The sequence below is a fragment of the Brachyistius frenatus genome, unplaced genomic scaffold (assembly GCF_029030835.1).
Source record: "Brachyistius frenatus isolate BFR_SWC_R1_liver_20210118 unplaced genomic scaffold, ASM2903083v1 Contig_36, whole genome shotgun sequence".
NCBI lineage: Eukaryota > Metazoa > Chordata > Actinopteri > Embiotocidae > Brachyistius > Brachyistius frenatus.
This window is the reverse complement of record NW_027210635.1, coordinates 3,220,078-3,244,200: the sequence shown is the minus strand read 5'-3', so window position 1 is coordinate 3,244,200 and position 24,123 is coordinate 3,220,078. Positions and strand designations below refer to the sequence as shown.

The following is a 24,123-nucleotide window of genomic DNA, read 5'->3' as shown; positions in this document are numbered from 1 at the left end:
ACAGAAATAAAAATCTGCCCAACATGTTGAATGGTCACCTCTATTTGTTAAGATAGAGCTACAAGAACAGCTGCAGCTATAAGTTTTCACTTAGAAGGGATTTAAAAATGCAAATAATAACAGAGAAGATGTGGCCCTCCACATAGAAACACTTGGAGTAGAAAGTAAAAGTTAGTTCAAATTCCACGACTAAGCTCTGTACTTGCAGACACACTCATTCCCACGTCTCAGGGCCTAGGTCAAGTTTAAGGTCAAATTTTCAGTTAGCCATCGTTTCAGGAAGTTAAATATGGTGTACAATATCAAGAGTGTGTGCATTTGGAAGACATCACTTGCTGTTTACAATGAGGTAATGTGAAGGGAGGCCTCATTTGTCTGTGTTTCCTCTCTCTGATTGGCAGAAGGTTGAAGGCAGGTTGCAGAGCCAGCTCCTTGCAGCTCATTGGCTACAGCTTCGCTCTGAGGGCTGGGGATGGAGGAATCTGCATTTGGTTTTTCTCCAAACCTGGTCTCCATGGTTACCAGGGAGGGAGAGTGAGGCTCAAAGGCAAACCTAAAAAGTGGGAAAATACATAAATGCACACATACATACACTTTATACTATCTAAGCCAACTACGACAAACACAAGTTGGTGGTATGAGGTTTTTGTATGAACGTTTGTTCATGTGTGTTGTCCAACCACGTGTCTCCAAATTTGGTGATTTTGAACTTGAATTTTATTGGTAAGATCAAAGATTCCTTTAGAGTTGAGGAAATTCTCCTACTTCTTTTTTAAAAACCCACTTGGATGAGATGGCAAATGTCCTAAAGCTGAAAACGGGGCTGTTTTCCTGAGCGTGTTGACTTTTTAGGGATACGTAGTTTTCACACTGACGCTACAATCATTATGGTCTTATAGAATATAAATGGTCTTGTTTAGCGCTCTGTCGCCGTAGCGGTTTCAAAGCGCTTGTGATAAGGTATTACTTTAGACAAAACTACCCAACTGTCTGCAGCTCACCAATGAACATGTCATATTCCATTTGTCATCATTCCAAAAAGTAAAATTTATTAACAAGAGCTTGCAGTTAAATCTGCTACCTCTGGTTTGAGGAAGGGAATGAAGGAGAAGGGCCAACTCCTATTCCTACCTGATCACCCCCCCCCCACACACACACACACACACACACACAGCTGGTGTTATCACTGTGACAGACCAAAGCCGACCAGCTTACTTCTCCCTGTGTCTGCATGGCTTTCCTTTCGACTGCTTTGGTGTCTTCCTACACTCCACAGTCATTAAATTCACATGAACCTACTCATCAATTACCCCCAATTACTGGGGCCTAAATACAAAGTCAATACAAATCTTTCAAAATAAGAATTCTGTCTGCCAAGATGCATGTTGTTGTAGTTGTACAGTATATGTGTCGGTGTTAAGTGTTGCAGCAGCAAAGCATGATCACTTCCGTTTCCTATTAATCATGAAGTGCATTTATTGCCACCGCTAAAATTGGCCAGACACAAAACTTTGGGAGGCTCAGGGCGAGCTTAAAGTCTACTTGACAGCTGTATCATCCGCACACAGGAACAGCTGGCATCACACATCGTGCTGTGCGAGTCAGCTGGAAACTCTGTGGTAAACACGTACCTTGTTTCTATCTTTGTTCCAGCCTTCAAATAGGCTACTGATGTATTAAAAACGAAGGCCCCTTTAGCTCCGAATTTTTGACTTGCCTATATTTGTGTCTTTGTGTGTGGCGCAGCATCTTAAAGTACTCAGGGACAAATCTCAGTCACATTGCTGGACCCACCGAGAGGCACCCGTAGAATCTACTGATGAGAGTAAAGCTGCGACCTACAGTCTATGGCTGCGTCACAAACAAATATTTGTCTTTTTTTTTTTTTTTTTTTTTCCTGCAGGTGGTTCTCTGCTGCTGCGCTGTTCTTTGCTTTACAGTGAAACCTTAATGTGAGTCCCACCTGTCCTGTCACATCATGCACCTTACAGCATTTTGCGGGTTACTTATTTAGCTTAATATTCAGGGGGCGACTGTTTGAAGAAATGATGTAAAGTGAAACACATAATATACTAATAAGTGCCATGTAAATACATTGTGAATACATAAAAATGAAATTGAAATTCTTCAGTATTTCTTTCTGTGGTTAAACGTTTACCACCAGATGGCGACAAAAATCAAAAGCGCGTGGGCGGCGGAACCTTTCTTCTGGTTGCAGAAACGGGGGTACAAAAATGATGACGGACGAATATGGTGTCAACACAAGCCGCAGTTTGCAGTAACGTAAAAGCCCATGTTTAATTCAGCTTAAACTACAATTTATGATGCCAGAGTGTTCACATTAAGCAGCTCTTTCCGAGAGCATATCGAGGACAGTGAATTTACGCGAAAGACGAGATAATCTGACAACCGACATAAACGGCAGCCGAGCAAGCTGGTTTACCTCCAGGTCACCGCAAACCAAGTCGGCGAGCCGGTTTACGTGGTTCAGTATGTGGGGTGAGATCGACCCTCCTGTTAAGACGCAACCGAGTTTATTCGAGCGTGAAGAGAAGATCAAACTGCCGGAAGAGCCGGTGGGACGGTCCCACATATGTGACTTTATCATCCCCAAAGATGTCCGGCAGCCGCTGCCAGAAACACAGGTGACGCGCGCGGTCTTTTTGTTGTTGTTGTTGTTGTTAGTATTTGCCCATTACGGACAGATATCCGTCAGTTGTTGTGCTGCTTCACTGATAATAGTTTCTGCTGCTGCCCACACAGGACGTAAACCAGGCTGAGTCCAGTTGTGTTAAGAGCATGGTGGAGGCAGTAGCCAGGAGCGGAAGCCGGGTGAGGAGCCAGCAGCTTGGAGACGACGAGCTGACCTTGGAGCAGCGCGTCCAGGAGCTGCTGGGACAGTACCGGAGCAGACCGCTGGTGTTCCTGGAGAGGTACCATGTACGTGTACACGGCTCAGTACTGTACTCTCTATTCAAAGTATACATTTAAAGTACAGCGATTACACCAACCCCCCCCCCCCCGCCCCCCTCTTTGGATACTTGTGTACCTTTTTCATTTCTAATTGAGTGTATGTTTAATTGTGGCGTCTCTTCGCTTCTGTGTCAGATTAATGACAAAAGCTAAAGAAAGGTTTGGTCAAATCCTCTCCCGTTAAATTGTCTTTTTTTTTTTTTTTTTTTTTGGTGGATTTTCAGGAAAGTCAGTAACTTCCAGTCTGGAACCAGAGAGTTTGATCATTATTCACTTTAAAAGATGACTCCAAACACTTCGTGGAATATCAAAATAGTTGACGCTTCATTTTACGTCAAACGGCAAATCAAGGAATTGTTTCAATTCAAGAATACTTCCATTGTATTTGTTGTGTTGTCTTCTCTCCTGCATTTACAGGCTTGCCTGAAACCCCAGCACCTGTCAGCGTTTGGCCACGTCAGCTCGGACCCACGAGCCCTGCACTACAGCGAGGTGATCCAGAGACGGACCGCAGCATGCACCAACAGGACCAGAGTCAGAAACCAGCGCTATGCTGCCCTCAGGGCTCTGCAGAAGGGTACGCGGTCTGTTTGTCAATAGCTACTGTCAACATATCGATTCTTAAATGGTCCCGCCAAGTGTACCCTTTCTTTTTAATGGAAGATCAGTTTTCACAAATCATATTTACGTGTCTTAATTTCCCCCTCATGCAGATACTTGATCAGTAGATACCTGCTGCCACTCCAACAACCTTCACATTCATCACTGGTAGTCTTTTTCTTTCCAACATGTCATCCCTCTGTTCTTTTCGTCTTATAGAGGGTCAGTATTTCAGTGAAGAACAGATGCGAATGAGGGAGCCGCTGCTCTATGAACAATACATTGGACAGTACCTGACGGACGAAGAGGTGAGTTTCAAATGATTTATATTTTCAGGGTAATTTCACTACCTTTACTTTTAAGCATGTTTCTCTGTAATTATAAGGGCGGATTTGTTTATATTAGTCTTTATATTGAGGAAGAACAATATTGCATCTTATAAAATGTTGATATTTTTACATGTATCTTACCATAAAAGACTAGCAGAAGAAACGTCTTTTCATAATTGTGTAGTGATCGTCTACAATCTGGCAATATCAGAACCACGGTGGTGGGACACTATGAATCAGCTGTTTGAGAAAATATGTCCCTAGTGTCTACCTCAAATACATGTCAGTATTGTATTCACCTAAGGCTTGCACGACCTTTGACCACAACTTCTGAATCATCGCCATAAACAGCAAATACATTATTTATGGTCAACGTATGCCTTTATTTGACGGTGTCAGTGGAGACTGACAGGAAGTGAAGTGGGATTGTGAGCACGGCCCAAAATGGGGACTCACTGCTTCGAGAAAATGAGCCCACGTGGTTTGAGCCTCAACCTCTCATCAGCTGGGTTGACCCACAGATACATTTTATTCTGGTTTATTATTCATACAAACTGGGTTATAATGTCATCCCGATGTTGGAGACAATGCAGAAATTTGCTGTAATTTTGAAACCGATCACTCGACAACACTTTCATCGCGCAGAGAAGCAATGAGTCATCAGAAAGGGTAAGTTCTGCGGTTTGTTTTGATATGTGGTACGATGTGAAGCGGTAGAGACTTTGGGATTTATTCCATTGTGAGGCAGCCGTTTGAAAATCGGTGAGGAAAGATATTTCTTGGCAGATGTTTGACCTGTCTTCATAAGGTGATTTATTCGGCATACAAATTTGTGAGTGTTATCATTATAAAGCTCCAGTTGAGCTCTCGTTTGTGGTGTGTGTGTTCTGTATAAATGCACCGACGATTCATGAGTGCTTCAAACAAGACTAAGGGGTGTGTAGATGGTGGCAGAGCTGCAGACAGATTGTAACTATGATTTCATTTGATGCAAATTTAAAAAGATTTTTTTTTCAGCAACAGTTTTTTTTCACAGACAAGCAACATGCATCATTAAAAAAAGGTCGTGCTGTTTCATATGAGCTCCACTTCTCTGGGACAAGTACTTCCAGAGCAATTCAACTGACAAGGGATGTGAATTTGAAAGCAGTGAGCATTTGTCGGGTTCTGTGGGTTGCGTTTCTTTTTCTTTTGGGCTATTTTTGAAATATTTTCTTTTTCTTGACTTTATTTTCTTCTTTAGGTGCTGGAGCGCTCCCAGGAGGCCATGTTGGATGGTGCAGAAGGAGGGCCGGGGGCACAAGGGGCAGGCACATCAGGGCTCGCACACCTCCTCCTCAACTCCTACCAGGAGCGGCTCATCCAGAGCCGTATACAGGAGGAGCAAGAGAGAGAGGAGGGCGCGCTGGAGGAGGACGAGGATGACGATGGTGAGTAAGAGTTGGGGTTGGTGGGAAAAGTTTAAAAAAATGAATGTTGTTTCTGGGCTTTTTTGGACTGAAGTAAAGAGACTAAGATGGAAACAGGGGGTGTTTTGTTCTTCTTTGTTGCGCCTCAGCTGTCTAACTCCGACTGCTCTGTGTTCATACTGCAGATAATGTCCAGCAGAAGGACTGGGAGCCCACCTCCGAGGAGAAGGCTCTGCTCAGGGAGGAGTTCATCAGTCAGATGCACCAGCGGTTCCTAGATGGCAAAGACAAGGATTTCAACTACAGGTCAGCAGCACCACCACTGACTGGACATGTATATTTTCAATTATAAGCATAGCTGCTGATTAAATGCTGCATCTGCTTTTGAATTTTTCTATGGCGACTTCCTGCTAATCAGGCCACACCATAGACATATAAGGCTATAATTATGAGTGACCATCTTGAGTCAGAGGCTTTATGTGGGGTAACCTTGGTGACAGGATAGATCATGGAACCACTGTGTGTGTGTGTGTGTGTGTGTGTGTGTGTGTGTGTGTGTGTGTGTGTGTGTGTGTGTGTGTGTGTGTGTGTGTGTGTGTGTGTGTGTGTGTGTGTGTGTGTGTGTGTGTTGGTGACAGCATGTGCTGTCATTGACCAGTGTAGTGATAAAACAATTTCATTAAGCTCCTGCCTGAACATCACTACAAATACATATGTCTATTATTTAGGGTTGTAAATGAGCTCTGAGTGAACATTCTTTTTAAAAAATATTGTTACTGACTAAAAAAACATTGTTTGGTTTTGTTATATGATTAAAGTGTAAGAACTTACTAATACAACAAGGTATCTTAATTGGAGGTGAGCTCACAGAATAACAGTTGCACACAGAAATTTGACATTTGTAGCTAATAATGTTCAAATAGTGTTGAAATGTAGTCTTTCATGACTCAAAGAGGAGTTAAATTATAAATGGAAAATTTCACATTCTCACACACAGTAGTGAAGGAACCATTTAGTAACTAGTGACTGTTTACGTTTAGTTTGCACATTAACTCCGGAAAGAAAGTAGAAAGTCCAAAGTGTTTGTGTGTCTGTTACAGCGAAGTGGACGAGAACCCAGACTATGACAACTTGGACATAGTCAGCCGAGATGCAGAGGATAAATATTTTGATGAAGATGATGAAGAAGAGGAAGATGAAGTGGAGGAAGAGGAAGAAAATATGACAGAATAGTATCTGTTTTATTAATACCAACTTCTCATTGCTCTGACTGATCTGTAAATAAAAATGTACAAAACAGGAATATGTATTCAGTTTTTTTTAAGTTTACTTCTGAATGCAAACAGCCTGTAATAAATATTGTTTTGGGTCTTTTGCAATTGGTTTCAATATGATTTTTTATTTCACAGAAACCCGAGGGCACCTTTGCTCTATTATTTTCTACTGAAATTACATAAAACAGCGAATAGCCTGAGAAATCCCTCTGCAGCACATAGCAGATTAATTAGGAGTGTAACTCCCACACTCCACCTGGTTTTCCTCCCAGCCTGGACATGGTGTGTCTTGCTTCGGTAATCAGTCTTATTCAACAGTACAGAGAAGAAACTGAAGAAACCTGCCATTCTTTTTTTTTTTTTTTATTATGTCGGCCAAGTCATTTTGACAACAAAGCCGTTTGTGCCGTGGTTCAGCTAGAAGGGAACAAATCATGTACACTTGCTTTCTCACTAATGACCTCTGAATTTGTGCCCGGATGAGGTATACCTTTTCTATTTATCTCGTACAAATAAAACACATTTCTATTTCAATGTGAACCGAACAAAGAAGAAGGATATTATCATCTTCTAAAAGGAAGTAAAGTTTTGACCGACGTACACAGATGAAGTACTGAATGATACTCCTGATGGATTCACCACATTTCTGTTTAGGTAGAGATTTTTACCAGATGGATTTCCTCTCCAAGAGCTGAAAACATGAAAATATGCCTAAAAACTAGATATAAACTCAGCCCAGTAATAGAGCAAGTAAATGATTTCCCAGTTTTATATATTGCAATATTTCCAAAACAACAGTGTACACATGATACATTTTTCATAATTCATGCTCGGGTGTGTTGTGCAACACTTAACTTAATATGACCATAACCAAAAGTTTAAGTGAGGTCTTCTCATAAATGCATGACACAGTCGATACAATATAAAACTTCTCCTGTCATCCATTTGTTTTTATTTGTATTATTTTGTTTCCTCTTCGTCTCGTGTTCAGTTTGTTCTGCAGTCCGTAACCCTCCGTACCGTCAACTTTACATGCAGGCTCCAGTGCAGCTAAGCCGGCGTCACAACAAAGTGTGTAACGCACCCGTCGCTCCACTTCAGCAATCATGTCAGTGTCACGTTTTGCCTCCCTTAGGCATGAAAAAGCACACGACCTTCGTCCCAACCTTCTTCTTCAGTGTCCCTGTCCTGCCGAGGCGAGGCGAAACACAGCACTGACACGGTGTCCTCTACTGGACTGACGTGTGTGTTCCATGTTTTGGTGTGACACTAGGCCCGTGAGAGTTTCACTTTTTAAATTCCTTTATTTTCAAACTGTAATATTCCTCTTGTAGTTTTAAAACTTTCAGTTGCATTTTTATCTTTTCTCTCTTCAGTTGATCGAGGTCCATTGTATCCTCGTTAGAGCTCGACGACGAGGCCGCCACCGTTGACCCGCGGGTGGTTTTGGGAATGCTGCAGAAGGAATGATCTTTTTAGGCCGTGCAAACAAATCAAGAATCGTTGTTGAACTAGATGATGTGACCGTTCCAGATTACCTTGTATCTGGTGTCATCGCTTGTTGCTGTGATGCTTTGTGGCCAGAGGGGGTTACATCTGTGCACCCCGGATTGTCGTGTACATACCCAACCTGAGGTGTAGAAGAACGATCTGTAAAGTTAAGTGACACATAGTTACAATTTAAAATGTAATTGTGCTCTTGTACAAACAATCAGGCAAAAAGGCAACAAATTAAGCAGCAGGTTTTTTTTGTTGTTTTCTGAACAACTCCCTCGTTGAATCGATAAGTTCTTCCTGAATACCTGTCAGCTGAGCTGCTGGGCTGGAGGTCACATCTCTATTTCCAGTTGTGCCAGTTTGCCCACTGTCTTCAGGTCTTGACATGTCAAGATCTTCTTTTTTGTCCCATTCGTTCTCCTCCTTTATGTAATGCAGCATCTCCAACTCTCCATCTTATGTTAAGAAAAATACAAATAAATGTTACATTAAAGTATAAAAAAAACATGCAGGAACTGATGGAACTATTTGACACTAACCTGTCACGTTGCCAGGAAACCCTGCTTCTGCCACAGTGTATAACAGGACAGGGGAGGTACGGAGGCCAGCAGTGTCAGCAGTGCTGATTAATCCAGTGGCTTTATTTTGATCTATGATGCCTTGGGACGAGAAAGCTGACGCAGAATGAGATGTTTCAGTTTCGTTTTCTCTTTGTTCATCTTTTCGTTCAGAACTTTGTGCAAAATCCTCTCTTTTTACTCCGTAAACTCCAGTGATTAGTAGGTCTGAAATCTGTGGAGGATCAACATTCGTGGCTGCTGCGTTTGTCAGGTCACCTGTTACCAAACCATTGGGTTCTCTCTCCTCTTCACCGCACGCACCCTGAGCAAAGGGCTTACACCAACAGTCTGTACACAAATCAACCTGAGGTTACACAGCGGGGTCGCTCCAGTTAAAGTCCAGTTAGCTTTATTGACTTTCAGCTTCATCGCGCAAATGAATTAGACTTAATTATATTTCACAAGGCAAAAACTTTGCTTAGCAAGGACAATTATTACAATAATATTCACACACCTTCTTTTGTATGATCCGTGCCGTTGGTCAGGCGATGACTCTCGGCCTGAGACAAGCACAGTGTGAAGAGTGAACAGATTCTCTTTACAATCTGGAGGTGATTGTGTACAAAGTCAATAGAAAATGCAGTTTGCAGTAAGGTCGGTACTAATGTAACCCTGCCAGCATAATGACTGGCAGAAGTTTTCACATGCAGTGCACTTAACATCAGCATGCTAGTGTGTCCACAAATGGCAATGTAGTAACACGGACATATTACCATGCTGACATTTGCTTAAAGGACCAAAACACAAGTTGTTGTGTCATTAGTTTTGTAGCTATTTATTACACCAAAGTGTTTGACAAATACAAAATTTGACCTGATGATGATATTATACAAAGTCATTAGGATTCACATGGGAGCCACACATGCCAGCACAATGGAGTGAAAATCAAACCGTCAGACCATCAGGCTAAAAACTAGAGAAATGCTTTGACACATACTAACACTCACCCCTCCATCTTACCTGTGGAAGCCTGCAGATGGTAACTTTTGCTTTCTTCTGAAATCGACTTTTCTCGTGTGTTAAAATCATCAATTCCTCGCTTTCTGAAAAAAAAAAAGAGAGATATTGATACATCTACAACTAAAAAACTTAGTATGCTAATATGACAACATTAAATTCAATGATAAACTATTTCTACAGATGATGACTCCTGTCAGAAATGTCACCTAGAATGACACTTTCCATTTGTTCCTCCTCTTCTTTGCTCTTGGTATCTCCTGACTCTACAACCTCTACATCATTTTCAGCCCCAGCTCTTTCTTCCTCTGTCTCCAGGGCCAGGTCTTCACAGCCTTGAAACCATTCTTCATTCTTAACACCCTCTTCCTCAGTTTCCTCTACAGATTGTTTTTCTGACACTTTAGGGATAAAATAATATGTACACTTAAGGATTTTTGTATTAATTAGTACCTAGTTTCAAATGAATAATATTATGTTGGCATGCACTCTGATTAATGTTTTCATTTTTCAGTTGTAAGTTACTGTTACCAAATTGCAGACAAACCTTCAAAGAGTTTCACTGGCTCACGATTCGATGGCAGGATCTCCTTTTGTGAGAGGAATAATGAAAAAGAAAAAGCAGCACTGTCAAAGTTGCATGCATTTATTTTGCAAACAGTATTCCAGTGCTCATTTACCTCTGTTGTTGTGGTTCCTTTCTTTTTATATCCTTTCGTGGCAAGCCGACCTTGCTGTGATAATTTAGTTGGCAGTTTATTTATTGTAGTCAGATTTTCTTGAATAAACCAAAGTACATAAAAGATGAAAAGAAAAAAGTACCTTACCTCAAACCAAAACTGCAGAGATTTATTTCCAGAGAAAATACTTGTTTTCCATTTTTTAGCAGAGCTTCTCCCCCCAAAGTCCTCAAAGGCATTTGGAGTAAGCCAGCAGCCCTCACAGATAATACATGCCGCACCTAAAAGAAGCATTCACATTACATACCAAAAAGTTACAAATAAGTATGGAAAATATCAAAGGATTGAGAAAATTGCATTTAGTTGTTTAGTCTTTTTTATGAAGTTTTATTTGGTCTTTTTGACATGCTGTACATGCAGGAAGGATTGTGTCGGTACCTTTTCACATTACAAAGAAAAACCCACAATTTTCTCTGAAATAACTTGAAACTGGCAAAAATCAATTGGAATCCATCGTAATTGTAGCAGGTGACATCTTGTTGCTTTCGGCACAACTCATACTAATTGGGAAGTAAAGAAGGTAGAGCAGAGTGGTGGGTGGGTATTAAGGGGGACGCCCGGACTACAGTTGAACCTTCCCGAGGTGTCGTGGGCCTAACTCGAGGAAACACCGGAGGAAGGGACGTGCTCACTTGATAAGCCCTTATGTCGCATTTGCATGAGTATGTCACCTTTATCTCTAGGCATTGTGTCGCGTAAGATCAAGTGTTCGCTCATTCCAATAGTTTAAAAAAGTTAACAATTTCCATGGCATGTATTATTTTCAGATAACTATATGTGCTTACCTCTGTCCAGCTTTTCTACATCCAGGACACCTTTTTTGGTTCCACAGGTTACAGGTAAGAATCCTAGATTTGACATCAACACAAATGCCACAGGTGTTACACACATGTTCATTTCCAGCATCTTAATTAGCAGAACTCTACAGAAGAATATTTTATTTTGCTATTTGTGCTTGGAATTTGTTTTCAGGATTATGGAAACCTATTTTAAAAATCTGATACGAGTGTTTATTGTAAAACAGGACTTTTAACACTCACTATGTTCTGGTGTCATCTGGTTGTGTTTATCTTCCGTGTCTTCTTTCTCCTCCTCCTCATCCTCTATCTCCTCTTCAACATCATCTTCAATGTATTTGATTCTCTTTTTTTCCCTTAGGCTTGTTCTTCTGACCCTCCATTCTTCTTCGTCGTCCTCCTCCTCTTCTTCTTCACTAACGACTCTTAACCGAGTTCTTTTCCTCTCCATTTGTTCTTCTGTCTAAAGTAGATACACACTTCCCCTCAGACTGCCATCGCAGTTTTTAGTTATGTTGTTTAATTCATAATTCTATTCTATGCATTTCTGCTTTACATCTGAGCAAACCTTTTTAAAGACCCAATCTGAAAAACAAAAGAGCAAGACAATATTTTTGTCCTGAAAAGTGTGCTACATCTTTTGTTAACCTGGGTGAAGCAGGGGAAAAAAAGATTTGCCTACCACAGTACAAATCCAGGTTCAGTTCATGACACCGGTGCTTCTGGTGAGCCCCTGAAGAAAGCAGTTGTCAGCATCAGTCCTTGTTGTCTGTTTACACTGTGTCATTTTTGCTACACAACTCAGAGACCAAGACAGTGAGGAAGTGCAGTGGGCCTCCAATGGTTTGTACAGATTGGAGGTAGGAATAGGGGAAACAATAAATATTTTTTTGTCTTTAGCTTTTCCCCTGGCAATAGTTTTCATGCTTTTATTATTTATTTATTTATTATTTGTTTGTTAGTTTTTTTCGGGTCTCCAACCTTTTTTTCTTCTTCTAAGAGCTTCCCGATCCACTTGGTACATCGAGGTCTACTTGGTTGGAGACGCCTGATCCAGAGACTTAAAATGTAACTTCTAACATCAGTATTATCTATACGGAGATGTAGATACTGTGTTTAACACACCTGGTGCAGGTTTTTTAATAATCTGCAGTAGATCAGTCCTGCATCCAACAGAAGCTACAGGCTATTTAGATGAACCCAGCAGTAAAGGTGAATTATAGGCAATATTTTGAATTTAAAATACAGAGAATGGGCACAGGTAGCCCATTGTTTCCTTAAGACGTAGATGCAGTTGCAGCCCAGTGTCTGGTAAGTTCTGTCTTCATGTTTTGAAGGCCTCATAAATGCATTAGGATGACTCCCGAAGGGTACCAAACACATTACAGTCAGATCACTGACTAGGCCTATTTTATCATGGTATTATTGGCCTGTAGGTGACAAGCCTATTTCTGTAACTAACGAATCTAAAACAGGAGGGAGACATTTCTCCACATAACTTCACACACAGCAAAATGTGGCATTGTGGACAAACGTAATGATCCAAAGTGCCTCATCTGACAGGGAAAACGGAATAAAGCCCTTGTAGTCTTATGTATCTCTCACAGGCTGCGCTGATGCACTATTTTCATTTTGCTTTGTGCAATAACACTTTAATCCATCACTGAGTGGAACTGACAGGCATGTTTATCTGCACACAAACGTATGTCTGTTTGTTAGGCTATATCACCATAAAACAACCATCAAATCGACACAAAGCTACATAAAATCATATTAACTTTACATTTGTTAAAAAAAAACAACAACATCTGAATAACCTCAGAAGAAGTTAGTGTCTTACCTCCGCTGTCCCCGAGTAAGAGAAATGAAACAGAAAGTAAGAGTTGTAGACACTCCCAAAAAATGATTCAGCCACTTTGACTCTGACTTCCACCGAGCCATGTTGTTCCGCTAAAACTACCACCAGAGGGCGCTGTAACATGAAAATCAGACGTCCTGTAAGGGGTAACTCTGATGCTACATAGAAGGACACAAAAGCACAAGTTTCTTCTATTTAAACCATTATAGTAGTTTGTGTTTATTATCAACGCAAGATCATTTTGCCTTTATTTTGCCTTTATTTCAGTCACATTACAAAGGCTGTCCCATTTTCACTGCAAAAAAAAAAAAAAAAGAAATACTAGATGCATCAAATAATTCCATTTATTGAAAATAAAACAGTAAACATTAAACTCCCCTCAAACCGTATAGCTGAAATGATCATTTAGCATACAGTTGAATTACCTGATGAATTCAATTTGAATCATGCAGGAGCAGAGAAGGCTGTAAATCATTTTATCTTTGTGGACTAAAGCAATATATAACCAAGCAGTTACTTAGGACTGAAGTACATAACATTCCTAATGACCATCACTGAGGTGTTATTAATTGTTAACAATGCTCCATTATCTGAAAGCACACCTATTGCATTTTTTTCTCAAGCCATGACATTTTTTCTGGAATAGATGGAAACATCCCAGTGAGGAAGAGCACCATCCAAATGATTGTTGCAGGTATCAGCCACCCAACTGATACCTGCAGAGCCCACGCTATCAGTAGACACACTAATAACACCAACAGGATGGATCCCTTCGAGAAGAAGACGGCCATGACGCTCTTACGCTCAGCAGCTTTTCTTGCATCCTCCTCCTCGTTTCTCCACAGATCCCTGATCTTTGTGTTGAGCTCCTTGTCCTGGAAATGCTCCTTCAGCTGTGTCTCCTTCTTGCTGATGTCTTCGTTTCTCTCTGACAGGATGTCCTGCTGTCTCTCCCTGATCTTCCTCTCCTGTTTGGGATACAGCTCTGTCTTGTAGTAACCCCCTCCATTCAGGGCCATCAGGGTCTGGATCTTTTCCATAAACCGCATCACCTGCATCTGGTCCTCCAGGTTTTTGTTGTTGAAGACGTGGAAGCCACCGCTGCACTTGCGTATGAAGTTGCGCAGGTTTTCGTCACTCTCTGTGATGACGTCGTTGATTGTTTTTCCTTCCAAGCGATCCCCGTGGGTGAACAGCACCATGGTGTAGTCCCACACTCTTGGACCAAACATGTTTTCAATCAGCATGTTGGTGTTCTGATCTTCCTGAGTCATCCTTCCCAGCGGGATTACACACACAAAGACGTGAGGTCCCGGTTCCTGGAGTTTCACACGCTTCAGAATCTCTCGAACAGTTACCTCCTTCTTGGTGTCTTTCTCAAAAAGCCCCGGTGTGTCGATGACCGAGACGGGCGTATCCTCAACAGTCCCATCCTCCTTTTCGCAGTAGGAAGTGATTCTCTTCAGCTTCATGTCTGATTTAAACACCAGTTTATTGAGGATGGTGTTCCCACTTGAACTCTTGCCTGCGCCGCTCTTTCCAAGAAGCATGATCCTCACACGCTCTGCGAATCCAACAAATGACAAATACTCTTATTACACAATCATTTTGGTTCATACAGTCTTCTCTCACCTTCATTTCCTATTCGTCATCATTGCTCATCAACATTGTATGTTTATATTCAGCTTCTGTTGCTGATGATAATAATTGCACATTATATGGTATGGAAAACACAGACAGTGAGGTCTTTACTAAAGTACAAGTTGTCCACAATAGTGCCACACATATATTTGCATTATCATAAAACAAAATGAATGACAAAGAGGCACAAACATAAGTATTAGCAATAAAATGTAGTTAAACTATTAAAGTAAGTGTACTGGTCCTGCTAACTGATACATTATATATGACATCATTAGATTATGAATAGTGAGTGTGTAAGCAACATGTTACTGTTTGGTGCAGCTGTTCTTAATTCATGGAAATCTGAAATGTGACCCCGACTGCACACTGGTTTTTTTTTGTAAGACACCAGCAGCCACACGGATGGTTAAATCTTTAGCAGTGTGTTTGGTTTAAAGCAGGGGTCTCAAACTTAATTTACTTGTGGGCCGCTGGAGGCAGAGTCTGGGTGAGGCTGGGCCGCATCGGGTACTCCACAAGAAAAGCTTTGTTAAAAAAAATTCCAATCTTCTCAAATGTCTTTATTTTTATTTTTTTTGAACACAAACTAAGATGAAAAAATAAGTAAACAAATTAAGAATTAATAAGTAAATAAGTAAATAAATCAGTAATAAATAAAATAATAATAATTAGATTTCTCTAGTCAGCAACTGTGTGGTTTCTTCAGTCTTCTATATCTGCTGTATTCAGATTTAAACGTCTTTATTAACAGTTCTTTAACCTCAATGGGTTCTTCTGAACATGAATTGTCCTGAACATGAATGGAACATTGAAGAACACGAACTGTTCTTCTGAACATGAATGGAACATTGAAGAACATGAACTGTTCTTCTGAACATGAATGGAACATTGAAGAACATGAACTGTTCTTCTGAACATGGCTTCTCTTGCCTACTCCTTGCTGCTGGAGACCTGGCAGCGCTTCCTCTCGCGTAGCATCCCTGGTATTTTGCATACTCCTCAGCATGTCTAGTTGTGTAATGACGTTTCAAATTGTATTCCTTGTGCACCGCAACTTTCTCTGTGCAAATAAGACACGTCGGGGTGCCCCTGTGCTCAACAAAGAAATATTGCATCTCCCACTTTCCCTGGGATTGTCTGTGCTCATCACCAACCTTTCTCTTCACTGCAGGCTTTGAAAAAGACATGTTTGGGGCTGTGGGATATATTTTAATTCCACTTGGTGTCACTGTCGTGTTTATGACATCATATAGAAATACATGTAGTGTTCATCGTGTGAGGCAATGCAAATAACAAAATAATGACCCCCCCCAAATAACGGTGCGACCCTATAGTTGGTCCGGGTTATCGGGGACTGTTATTGCCGACGGACAGGTGTCGGTATTGTGACTGCAGACCACGTTAGACTACATTATTTCCTTTCTTTTATCTCGCCGCGTACGCATCACTTTGATTTATTTTGTCAGAGAGAGACATATATACGTATAATGTCCCGCTGGGCAGCAACTTAAAAAACTTTTTTTTGGAAGTGTTGTGAACGCAGCGCGCTGGGACGGATGTCCACGTTTACCGGATAGAAACGAGGCAGCCAGCCAGGCCCGGAAGAAAACTCTCCATGGCAACGCTGCTGTCACTTTCACTCATTGAGAAATGTTTCTCTGCTTGCATCAAGCCCGGTCGATGTCCCGCCCCCGAGAGCCAAATACCCACTGTGATTGGTCGGTTCTTTCAGCTCCGCACACAACACTGGAAAGTGCCATTCATATAAAACTCGCGCACTAACATTAAACTTTCATAATAAGGTGGGGGCCATAAAATATCGTATCGCGGGCCGCAATTGGCCCGCGGGCCGCGAGTTTGAGACCCCTGGTTTAAAGACTGAGTCAAAGTTACTACAGTTGTCAAATAAATGTGATAAAGTAGAATGTACAACAAAAAAAAAAAGCCTCTGAAATGTATTGGAGTGAAAATAGTGAAGTTAAGTACCAGAAAAGTGTTCTTGAATAGGCTTAGAGACGTACCTTTAGTAAATACAGGCTACTTCGTTAACTACTTTCCAAACAGTGCTCACTGGAGAAGGTATAACAGGTAGAATGAACACAATTTACTTTGCAATATGACAAAAAGCTTAAATTAAAGTTCATTTTCAGACTGACCTTGGCCCTGATCCTCTTGCTCTACAATCGACATGCTGGGAAGGCTCGTGGCAGACGAAGGTACAGCGGTTGTCTCCCACCAGAGCTGACAAACACCAGGTGCGCTCAGGTAATGTCCGTGTTTGCACCCGTTGCTTTCGCCTGGAGTGTATTTATTCTAAACGTCCGATTAAGAGGCTTGTTCGTCAGGCAAGTTCTCGCCCCAGCTTTCTTCCTGCGGCTGCGAGCAAACTGAAAGTGAAACAATACAGAGTGAGTTGAGAAGGACTGAGCACTGGCGCAGTGATTTGGGTTTCACTGGTTCAAAGGTTCAAGTGTGTGAAAGTGAGTACTGACGTAAAAAGCACGAGTTGACGTGAAACGAAGCCTTTAAAAGAGCAGTGATTTGATGGAGGACATGCAACTATTCTGCCGCATTGGTTGTCATCTCATGTGAACCAAATGACAGCCACATATTGAAATCCTGTCGCTCGGTGTCAACGGCCTTTGAGTTGTTTGTGTTGTGTTGTACTGTCAGGGTCATATGGGGAAATCAATGAGGAAACTATTTGAATATCATGTGACAGCAACATGTTGTACCTCTCGGATACTGGACACGCTGCAGAGCATGAACAATGTAGCAGTCAAAAGGCGCCATCTAGTGGCGAATGCACTTCATTGACTTTAGAGGTATTAAAACCTTTGGGAGATCTGGGTGAATTATCTAAGAATAAACAGGATCCCATGCCAAAAATATCATTTGTTTTGTTTGTCATTCACTCTCTGTGGTGGAAAGTATGTACAGTATTTACTTAAGTAGTACTGTACTTAAGTAACAGTTTGAAGTTTACTTGAATGTTTAAATTTTAAACTTTTTGATACTACTCCTCTACATTTTAGAGGGAATTATGACTACATTTACCTGATGGCTAAAGTTACTTTATTTTTAATTAAGACTAAAGTAAAATAAATAGTTTTATGTTTCCATGAGGTGTTCACTGTTCCAAAAAAGAAACATTCCCCAGTAAACTAACTTCTGAAGACCCAAGGCAGACGAGGACATCCCACCTCTTCCCCTTGAAAGGTGTTGTGCTTTCATTGGCCGTGTGTTTAAAACCGTTGTCCTGCTGATGAAATGTCGTCCAATGAGTTTCCATGCATTTGTCTGAATCTGAGGACACAGAATGTTCCTGTTTTTCTGAATTCATCCTGTTGCTGCTGTCAGAAGCAGCAACATGTTTGAGAGGTGAGGCGGTGTGCTTTTGGTCATGAGCTCTTATTTTTTTTTCCCACTCTGTTTGATTGAGGTAGATTTTTGTTTCATTTGTCCAGAAACTTTGCTCCTCCACTCTACGGTCATCGCTTTACTCCTCGTATTCACAGACAGCTGCACCTCAGTCCGAACAGACACTGTGCAGACTTTTGTGCACAATGTTGAAACAACACACAGCTGTCCATGAACGATTTAGAGGCCGGATTACTTTGAACACTTGTACTATGCGTGGAAAGTACTATGACTTTCACATTCTTGCAGTATTCACAAAAAAAAAACAAAAACTACTCAAATTTAAACCGAGACAGTTTATTTAGATTTCTGTTTATTTTGTTTATACAAAAAAATGTGCAACCATCTGAACACTCACAGTTTAGACTGTAATTTCAACATTTTCTTTCATCAAAAAGGAGATCCAGAGGGAATTATGTATTTTACTTTAAACTTTGTAATAGCTTTTACTAAGAAAAGATGTTTGCAGTTTGGACCAAATCTTATTAGCTGTGGGTTTGGAGGGAAGGATTTTATTGGTTGCTAGTGCAGCGAACTGTAATGCCCTGAAATGCAAAGCATGGAACAATAACATCATTTTACTTGTAGGCAATTTAGAAAAGTGAGAAGTACATTTTTTTAATTGATTTTTATGTCAATTAAGCAAGCCTCCTTTTCAGTAGCATTGTATGCTGGGTCACGATACATTTTCATGTTTTCAGGTTGGGACAAAACACAAGAGTCTTTTCAGCCTTTCAGCCCCAAATCACTTCCGATCAGCAAGTCTCTGCAGGAGGGCGATGACTGTGTCCTGTTTGGAGGAGAGCAGCTCCAGAGCCGTGGCTATTCTTCCCAGGGACTCTGACATTCGCACCTCCCTCCTCTCGCGCCTCTTCTCTCTGGCTTCGACCCGGCGGCGAGCCACTCGGTCCAGGTAGGCCTGCTCCTCCTGTCGCTTCAGAATCTCCTGGAACAAAGTGTGCTCCTTGTTTCCTTTCTGGTTCTGCCCTTCAGTTCCTGACATGGTTGTTGCGGATAACGAGGCGGCGGCAGAGGACGTGAGACAGGGAGACGTCGGGGCGAACGAGGAGGAGAGGCCGAGGACACTCTGATTGTGGGTAAGCGGCGCTGTACTAAGGCGAAAGGGTATGACACCGGGTGAGAGGGATGGAGCTTTACGGCTTGTGTTGAGGTCTGTGTTGCTGGTGGAGCCGAGAGACGGCGATGTGGAGGCCGTTTCTGTAAAACAAGGTGATGAGATAAAAGATGGCGCTGGTACAATAGTGGCCGGATGAATACTGGTGCTCACAATGTCACCATTGAGAACAATCAGAGGCTTGAGCTCTGAAGCGTTTGTCGGGCTAACAGTGGCTGCACTCATTGAGGTAGTGGCAGCGGTGCTACTGATGATTTGACTGGTGGCAGCTCCCTGACCTACTAACTCCACACCCGCGGTTGAAGCAAAGTCACCGTTGGGGCGGATGATGGTGGTCGGCTGTGGGAGCTGCTGTTGCTTTGCAGTGATCTTTGTCAGAGGTCCAGGCAGTGTGGAAACTGTGCTGCCGCCTTTGTTTCTTTTGTTGTTGAGGATCTGAGTGCCAATAGTGTCACAGAGAGTGGCGTCCATCAACTACAGTGGGAAAAGAGACACGGAGACAGAGAGGACAAAAATAAATACACGTACTAACTTGTGTCACCCAAATCAGCTGAGGATCAGCTGATCTCTCTCAGCACAAGGACCCTTCACGTGACGGATTAGCCGACTCAAACATCAGGCCTCATACAGTATACAAGGGTGGATCAAAGAGTCTGGAGTCTGCTCCTGTTGTGCGTGAATGGTGAGCAGCACCGTGAAGTACCCGGAGCGGCAGGAAGCTATGACCTTTGGGAATTAGTATTCCAAGTTTTTTCACTTGATCAAAATCAGCACCTGAGTAACACCCGTTTTTGTGAATGCTGATCCAGACGCATGGCGATTTCTCAATGGACATCAAATTTTGTGTCAAACTCTTGAAATGCTTCAGAAAGCTAACGGCAATGGCGCCATGAGTCAAGCGAGGTAAGTATCATTCACGTTTCAAGAGTGGCAGAATGTCACTGGTAAAAACTGAAAAAGGCAAATCCGGTCATGAGCGCAACCAGGTGGGTTTGAATTGACATTTTTCCGGGTTGCACACCATGAATTCGTCCCCCAGGGTCAGACTGTCAACACCAAGTTCAGTCACAGCAATCATAGCTTGCCACCACCTCTACTCCTGCATTTGCTTCTCTGCAACTTCTTTCTGTTACTCAAAGATTTGAAACTAACCTTGATGTGCGCTCTCTGCTCAAGTTTCAGTACCAGTGGTCACAAAAACATGTGCAACAAAGTTTCCTGTTGCTCCGCATGTGTCACAGTGCCGCGCACCATTCATGCGCCACAGAAGAAGTCTCTGAACTTTTTGATCCGGCCTCGTACTAATGCCGTGGCGGTATCCTGCTGTTGTCTGTGCTTTCTTTTGAGCCATATTGTACCAGTGTCAGCGTCTAGGTCGATCCAGTTCTTTCTCCTGAGCCATTTGCAGGTCTACATTAACTTCTATAAAATTATGAATAGGATACAAGAAGTGCCTGATGTTTTCCTCTATACTATATCTTTACTTATTTGCTCCCCCTTTGGAGGAAATGTCATTGTGTGGTGTTTGATAAAGTGCAGGAAGGAAGCACTTATTCTGTCCCCCGGTTTCTGTTGCTGCTAGACTTACATCAAAGAACTCCCACGACGTTTTAGCGTGTCCCGTCTCCCGGCTGCGGTCTTTAACCCTCTTGTATGTGACAATGAGGTTGTTCCACTTGCGGCGGATCTTTTCGACAGGCAGCATGTGGCCCTTGGAGGCCATCTCCTCCTGGACGCTCTGGAAGAGCTGTGAGCGTTCCCGGGTCTCATACAGACCCCAGCGGCGCCCGACCGCCTCAATCAGACACAGGACGGCTTTGGAGGAGAAATCCGAGCCAGAGGGGAGCATCTTCTCTGACGAGGCAGGTGGCATCACTGAAGCTGGAACAGAACAAAGGTGGCTTTGATTACTTTGCATCATTTTATGTAGATGGGTTTGAAGGAGATATATCTAACATAGACCTGTCTGTATGGTAAAAAAAAAGTTTAAACGCCCTGCGAACACAATTCTCTCCTGAAGGAAAACTTTAGTCATTTCTCATGAGACGGTTTCTGTGATAGTTTTCACCGCTCTTGTCACTGCCTTAAAGAGGGCAAGACTCCTGTCATCCAATCAGAATCTAGCACAGGTGTTTGTTTGTTTGGTTTCTGTCAATCAAATCTGATTAAACCAAACCTGCAGTCACAATGAAGCACAAAGGCTTTGAGTTAAAATGATAGGAAGTAATAATAAAGTTTAACTTGGATGTTCCTTATTTAGTCATGCTTGTTTTTTGTTGTGGAGAACCACCAATGATTTGAACCCAAGTTTTCAGGGGCTTCAAAATAAAACTGTCTGGAAATATGATTATGTAAATTGTATTTGGAGCTCCCATTATAAAGTGAAAGTCATCCATAACAATAGGATCTCCAAATTAAGTCGTAAGCCATAAATAAATTGAGAAACCACCCTTTAAGAACTTGAGATCTAATTATGTTTCATGACATTAAATGTAATTACGTTTTCACTGCCAGCATTGGTAGAAAGTAACTAAGTACATTTACTGTATAAAGTACAATTATTAAGTACTTCTGCTTTACTTGAGAATTTCCATTTGATGCTACATTATACTCTCCCTCTGCTACATTTCAACAAGACACATTGTACTTGCTCCACTACATTTATCTGACAGCTTCAGTTACTTTTCACATGAAGATTTGACATACGACACATTGTTAAAGATTAGTTTTCAACCTGTTTGTGTTTTGACTTCTTACAAAAATCGGTGTGTAGTCGGTCCCACATGTTTAGGTGTTGTTAAAAGCTTCACCAAGTAGTGATTTTTTTTTTTCCCCTCCGAGCTTTAATTTTAATAAATGTCCAAATGATCCAATATCTCACCAAAAAAAAAAAAAAAAATCAAAGATTGGAGAAAAGCACAAAAACTAAAAACAGGTTTGAGGATCAGAACTGTTTTTTCCTTCTTTCCTCTCCCGGTAATCATCTGACGACCCCTCACATGTATCTGCTGTCCATGTAAATAAAACTGAATATAAAGTAGTTCAAACGAGCTGCACCTGCAGCAGCTACAACAGCAACATGCTGCTGACACATTAATCATTTAATGATGTCATAAAAAAAACATATATAACCGTCTGAGGGACCAAACCAGTACTTTTACTGTAATACTTTTGCATTTTGATGCTAACACTTATGTACATTTACATCAGTAGGATTTTCCATGCAGGATTTTCACTTTACGTTTACTATAGTAACAGATCTGAATACTTCTTCTTTTCACCAGAGAATTCTAATTGTATATGTTTTGTGTAACTTGCATGATCCTCTCACTTTGAAGCTTATGTACCTGGAGCAATCTTCAGGTATGTTTTTCCATCCCCGGATGTGGTGAAGAACCGGTCTGTGCTCACAGAATCTGATGACAAAGACATATCACCTATTGATTAAGCAACCAATTTAATATTGGCAATTCAAATGTGGTAAATAAGACGACCTTGACATGGAAATGAACCCCCAGATCTTCTGATTTTTCGCTACAAAAGGGAAAAAGAGAGATAAAGCCACATGATGGACTCACACAGTAGTACAGGAGTACTTGTCGTGGCAGCTTGCAGCTCTGTGTCAGCCAGCTCCTCTGCAATCTGTTCCCCTCCTCCTCCTCCTCCTCCTCCCCTGCATGCGGTATCTCCGCAGGGCGCAGGCGACTCCTGACTGCCCAAAACCAGCGCAGATGTGTTCTCGTCCACGGCTTCAGTCTTCACATGCATCGCTGCTACGTCGCTGCAGCTTCCTTGCAGATTCCCCTCCATGGCTGACACACAAACAAAATAACATGAGCCAGATGGAGGGGAGTTTCTTTTGACTGCGCAGGCGTTGAATTGGGAGAAAGTTTGGAGATCGCGGCTCTCAGTCGGTGATGCAGACTTCAGCCTGAAGTCACGCTGCCGCAGTCATGACTCCCGCACGTCTGCTTCGTTGTGTGCGTGACGGACAAACGCCATCCCGTGCATGTTTTCGCGAGAGGCAGAGAAATGGCTGCGCTGTCCACCTCAGCTCAGCTGACGGATGCGCAGGGCGGCTGCGCAGCTCTCCGCACAGATTTACTGCCGGCAACGCTGACAGTGACGTCATCTGACCGCACATATGACAATGGATGTCAAGCGAACAATAAAGCGTCATAATAATTTAGTCCCGTCCCGCTCTGTTTTTCATGTTCCATATTTTTTCCTGTTTTATTTTGTAGACTCGCCTCTCACCTCGTTTCATACACTTCCTGTCCTTGCACGTTTCCCTCCACTGTCTATTGATTAGTTTCCGCTCAACTGTCATCCACGAGTTTTATCTGTCTGCAGACTGCAAGACGGGGGCGGGCCGTGTAGGATGATCCGCGTCCGCTTCTTTCCCGAATAATACCGAAGAACGACGAAGATGTGTCGCTGCGCAGAGGTAAGACTGTTTGGTCAAGTTAACTATATCTTTTTTTTTTTAATTATATTTAAAAACTATTTTAATGCAAAGGTAACTAAAATTGTAAGCATATCGAAGTTGATAATTGATTTATATTGTCGTATGTTGAAATTTGACTGGATAAATGAAGTAAAATTCTGATATTTGTAATTCATTTTAGTTAGGCTATGTGACACAAACAAACATTTATTAGCATCCAGCTTTACAAAAAATAAATCTTCGTAGTCTACAGGTTAAAAGTTAGTTTGATAGTTTGCTGTACTTAATAGTGAAGAAATTTCCCCTCGGGGATTAATAAAGTGTATAAAATAAAAAAAATAAAAATAAAAAAAGAGTAGCTAAAATGTGGAGAAGTAAAGTTTGTCTTAAATTGAATGAATGAATGAAATTGTCAGTGAAGAA

The 24,123-nt window shown here is 41.8% G+C and overlaps 4 protein-coding genes across 4 annotated transcripts; 1 reads left to right on the top strand and 3 right to left on the bottom strand.

Annotated features, from left to right (window-relative positions):
* The first annotated feature begins 2,233 nt into the window (after positions 1 to 2,233).
* Positions 2,234 to 6,698, top strand: ccdc97 (coiled-coil domain containing 97). Its single transcript, XM_069701423.1, has 7 exons — positions 2,234 to 2,645; positions 2,764 to 2,940; positions 3,391 to 3,550; positions 3,793 to 3,881; positions 5,146 to 5,332; positions 5,497 to 5,617; positions 6,412 to 6,698. The coding sequence occupies exons 1-7, from the start codon at positions 2,493 to 2,495 to the stop codon at positions 6,542 to 6,544; spliced, it is 1,020 nt and encodes a 339-aa protein (XP_069557524.1). The 5' UTR covers positions 2,234 to 2,492; the 3' UTR covers positions 6,545 to 6,698.
* Positions 6,699 to 7,418: 720 nt separating this feature from the next.
* On the bottom strand, positions 7,419 to 11,925 carry LOC138622543 (uncharacterized). The gene is made up of 14 exons (XM_069701422.1): positions 11,879 to 11,925; positions 11,765 to 11,781; positions 11,440 to 11,659; positions 11,185 to 11,247; positions 10,487 to 10,620; positions 10,340 to 10,393; positions 10,207 to 10,249; positions 9,869 to 10,060; positions 9,663 to 9,745; positions 9,157 to 9,202; positions 8,622 to 8,990; positions 8,388 to 8,537; positions 8,124 to 8,235; positions 7,419 to 8,040 (listed from the first exon to the last, which is right to left on the bottom strand). Exons 3-14 carry the CDS (start codon positions 11,645 to 11,647, stop codon positions 7,872 to 7,874), a joined length of 1,623 nt encoding a protein of 540 aa, XP_069557523.1. The 5' UTR covers positions 11,648 to 11,659; positions 11,765 to 11,781; positions 11,879 to 11,925; the 3' UTR covers positions 7,419 to 7,871.
* A 1,314-nt stretch (positions 11,926 to 13,239) lies between these two features.
* Positions 13,240 to 17,245, bottom strand: LOC138622545 (GTPase IMAP family member 7-like). Its single transcript, XM_069701425.1, has 3 exons — positions 17,191 to 17,245; positions 16,855 to 17,085; positions 13,240 to 14,618 (listed from the first exon to the last, which is right to left on the bottom strand). The coding sequence occupies exons 2-3, from the start codon at positions 16,886 to 16,888 to the stop codon at positions 13,657 to 13,659; spliced, it is 996 nt and encodes a 331-aa protein (XP_069557526.1). The 5' UTR covers positions 16,889 to 17,085; positions 17,191 to 17,245; the 3' UTR covers positions 13,240 to 13,656.
* A 1,175-nt stretch (positions 17,246 to 18,420) lies between these two features.
* On the bottom strand, positions 18,421 to 23,562 carry LOC138622548 (uncharacterized). The gene is made up of 4 exons (XM_069701429.1): positions 22,832 to 23,562; positions 22,601 to 22,669; positions 20,842 to 21,134; positions 18,421 to 19,727 (listed from the first exon to the last, which is right to left on the bottom strand). The coding sequence occupies exons 1-4, from the start codon at positions 23,061 to 23,063 to the stop codon at positions 18,864 to 18,866; spliced, it is 1,458 nt and encodes a 485-aa protein (XP_069557530.1). The 5' UTR covers positions 23,064 to 23,562; the 3' UTR covers positions 18,421 to 18,863.
* Between the last annotated feature and the right edge of the window lie 561 nt (positions 23,563 to 24,123).

What these genes read in the sequence shown, in the direction of transcription:
- LOC138622545 (XM_069701425.1), bottom strand. Translation starts at nt 16,888, where the DNA reads ATGTCGATTGTAGAGCAAGAGGATCAGGGCCAAG. An exon ending in GCAAGAGGATCAGGGCCAAG is followed by an intron (nt 14,619 to 16,854) that starts GTCAGTCTGAAA and finishes TTGGATTCGCAG; the next exon opens with AGCGTGTGAGGATCATGCTT.
- LOC138622543 (XM_069701422.1), bottom strand. Translation starts at nt 11,647, where the DNA reads ATGGAGAGGAAAAGAACTCGGTTAAGAGTCGTTAGTGAAGAAGAAGAG. An exon ending in TGTAGAAAAGCTGGACAGAG is followed by an intron (nt 10,621 to 11,184) that starts GTAAGCACATAT and finishes TGCTTCTTTTAG; the next exon opens with GTGCGGCATGTATTATCTGT. An exon ending in CCCAGCAGCTCAGCTGACAG is followed by an intron (nt 8,236 to 8,387) that starts GTATTCAGGAAG and finishes TTAACTTTACAG; the next exon opens with ATCGTTCTTCTACACCTCAG.
- LOC138622548 (XM_069701429.1), bottom strand. Translation starts at nt 23,063, where the DNA reads ATGGAGGGGAATCTGCAAGGAAGCTGCAGCGACGTAGCAGCGATGCAT. An exon ending in ATACCTGAAGATTGCTCCAG is followed by an intron (nt 21,135 to 22,600) that starts GTACATAAGCTT and finishes GTTCTGTTCCAG; the next exon opens with CTTCAGTGATGCCACCTGCC. An exon ending in CGTCGTGGGAGTTCTTTGAT is followed by an intron (nt 19,728 to 20,841) that starts GTAAGTCTAGCA and finishes TTCCCACTGTAG; the next exon opens with TTGATGGACGCCACTCTCTG.
- ccdc97 (XM_069701423.1), top strand. Translation starts at nt 2,493, where the DNA reads ATGTGGGGTGAGATCGACCCTCCTGTTAAGACGCAACCGAGTTTATTC. An exon ending in AGCCGCTGCCAGAAACACAG is followed by an intron (nt 2,646 to 2,763) that starts GTGACGCGCGCG and finishes CTGCCCACACAG; the next exon opens with GACGTAAACCAGGCTGAGTC. An exon ending in AGTACCTGACGGACGAAGAG is followed by an intron (nt 3,882 to 5,145) that starts GTGAGTTTCAAA and finishes TTTCTTCTTTAG; the next exon opens with GTGCTGGAGCGCTCCCAGGA.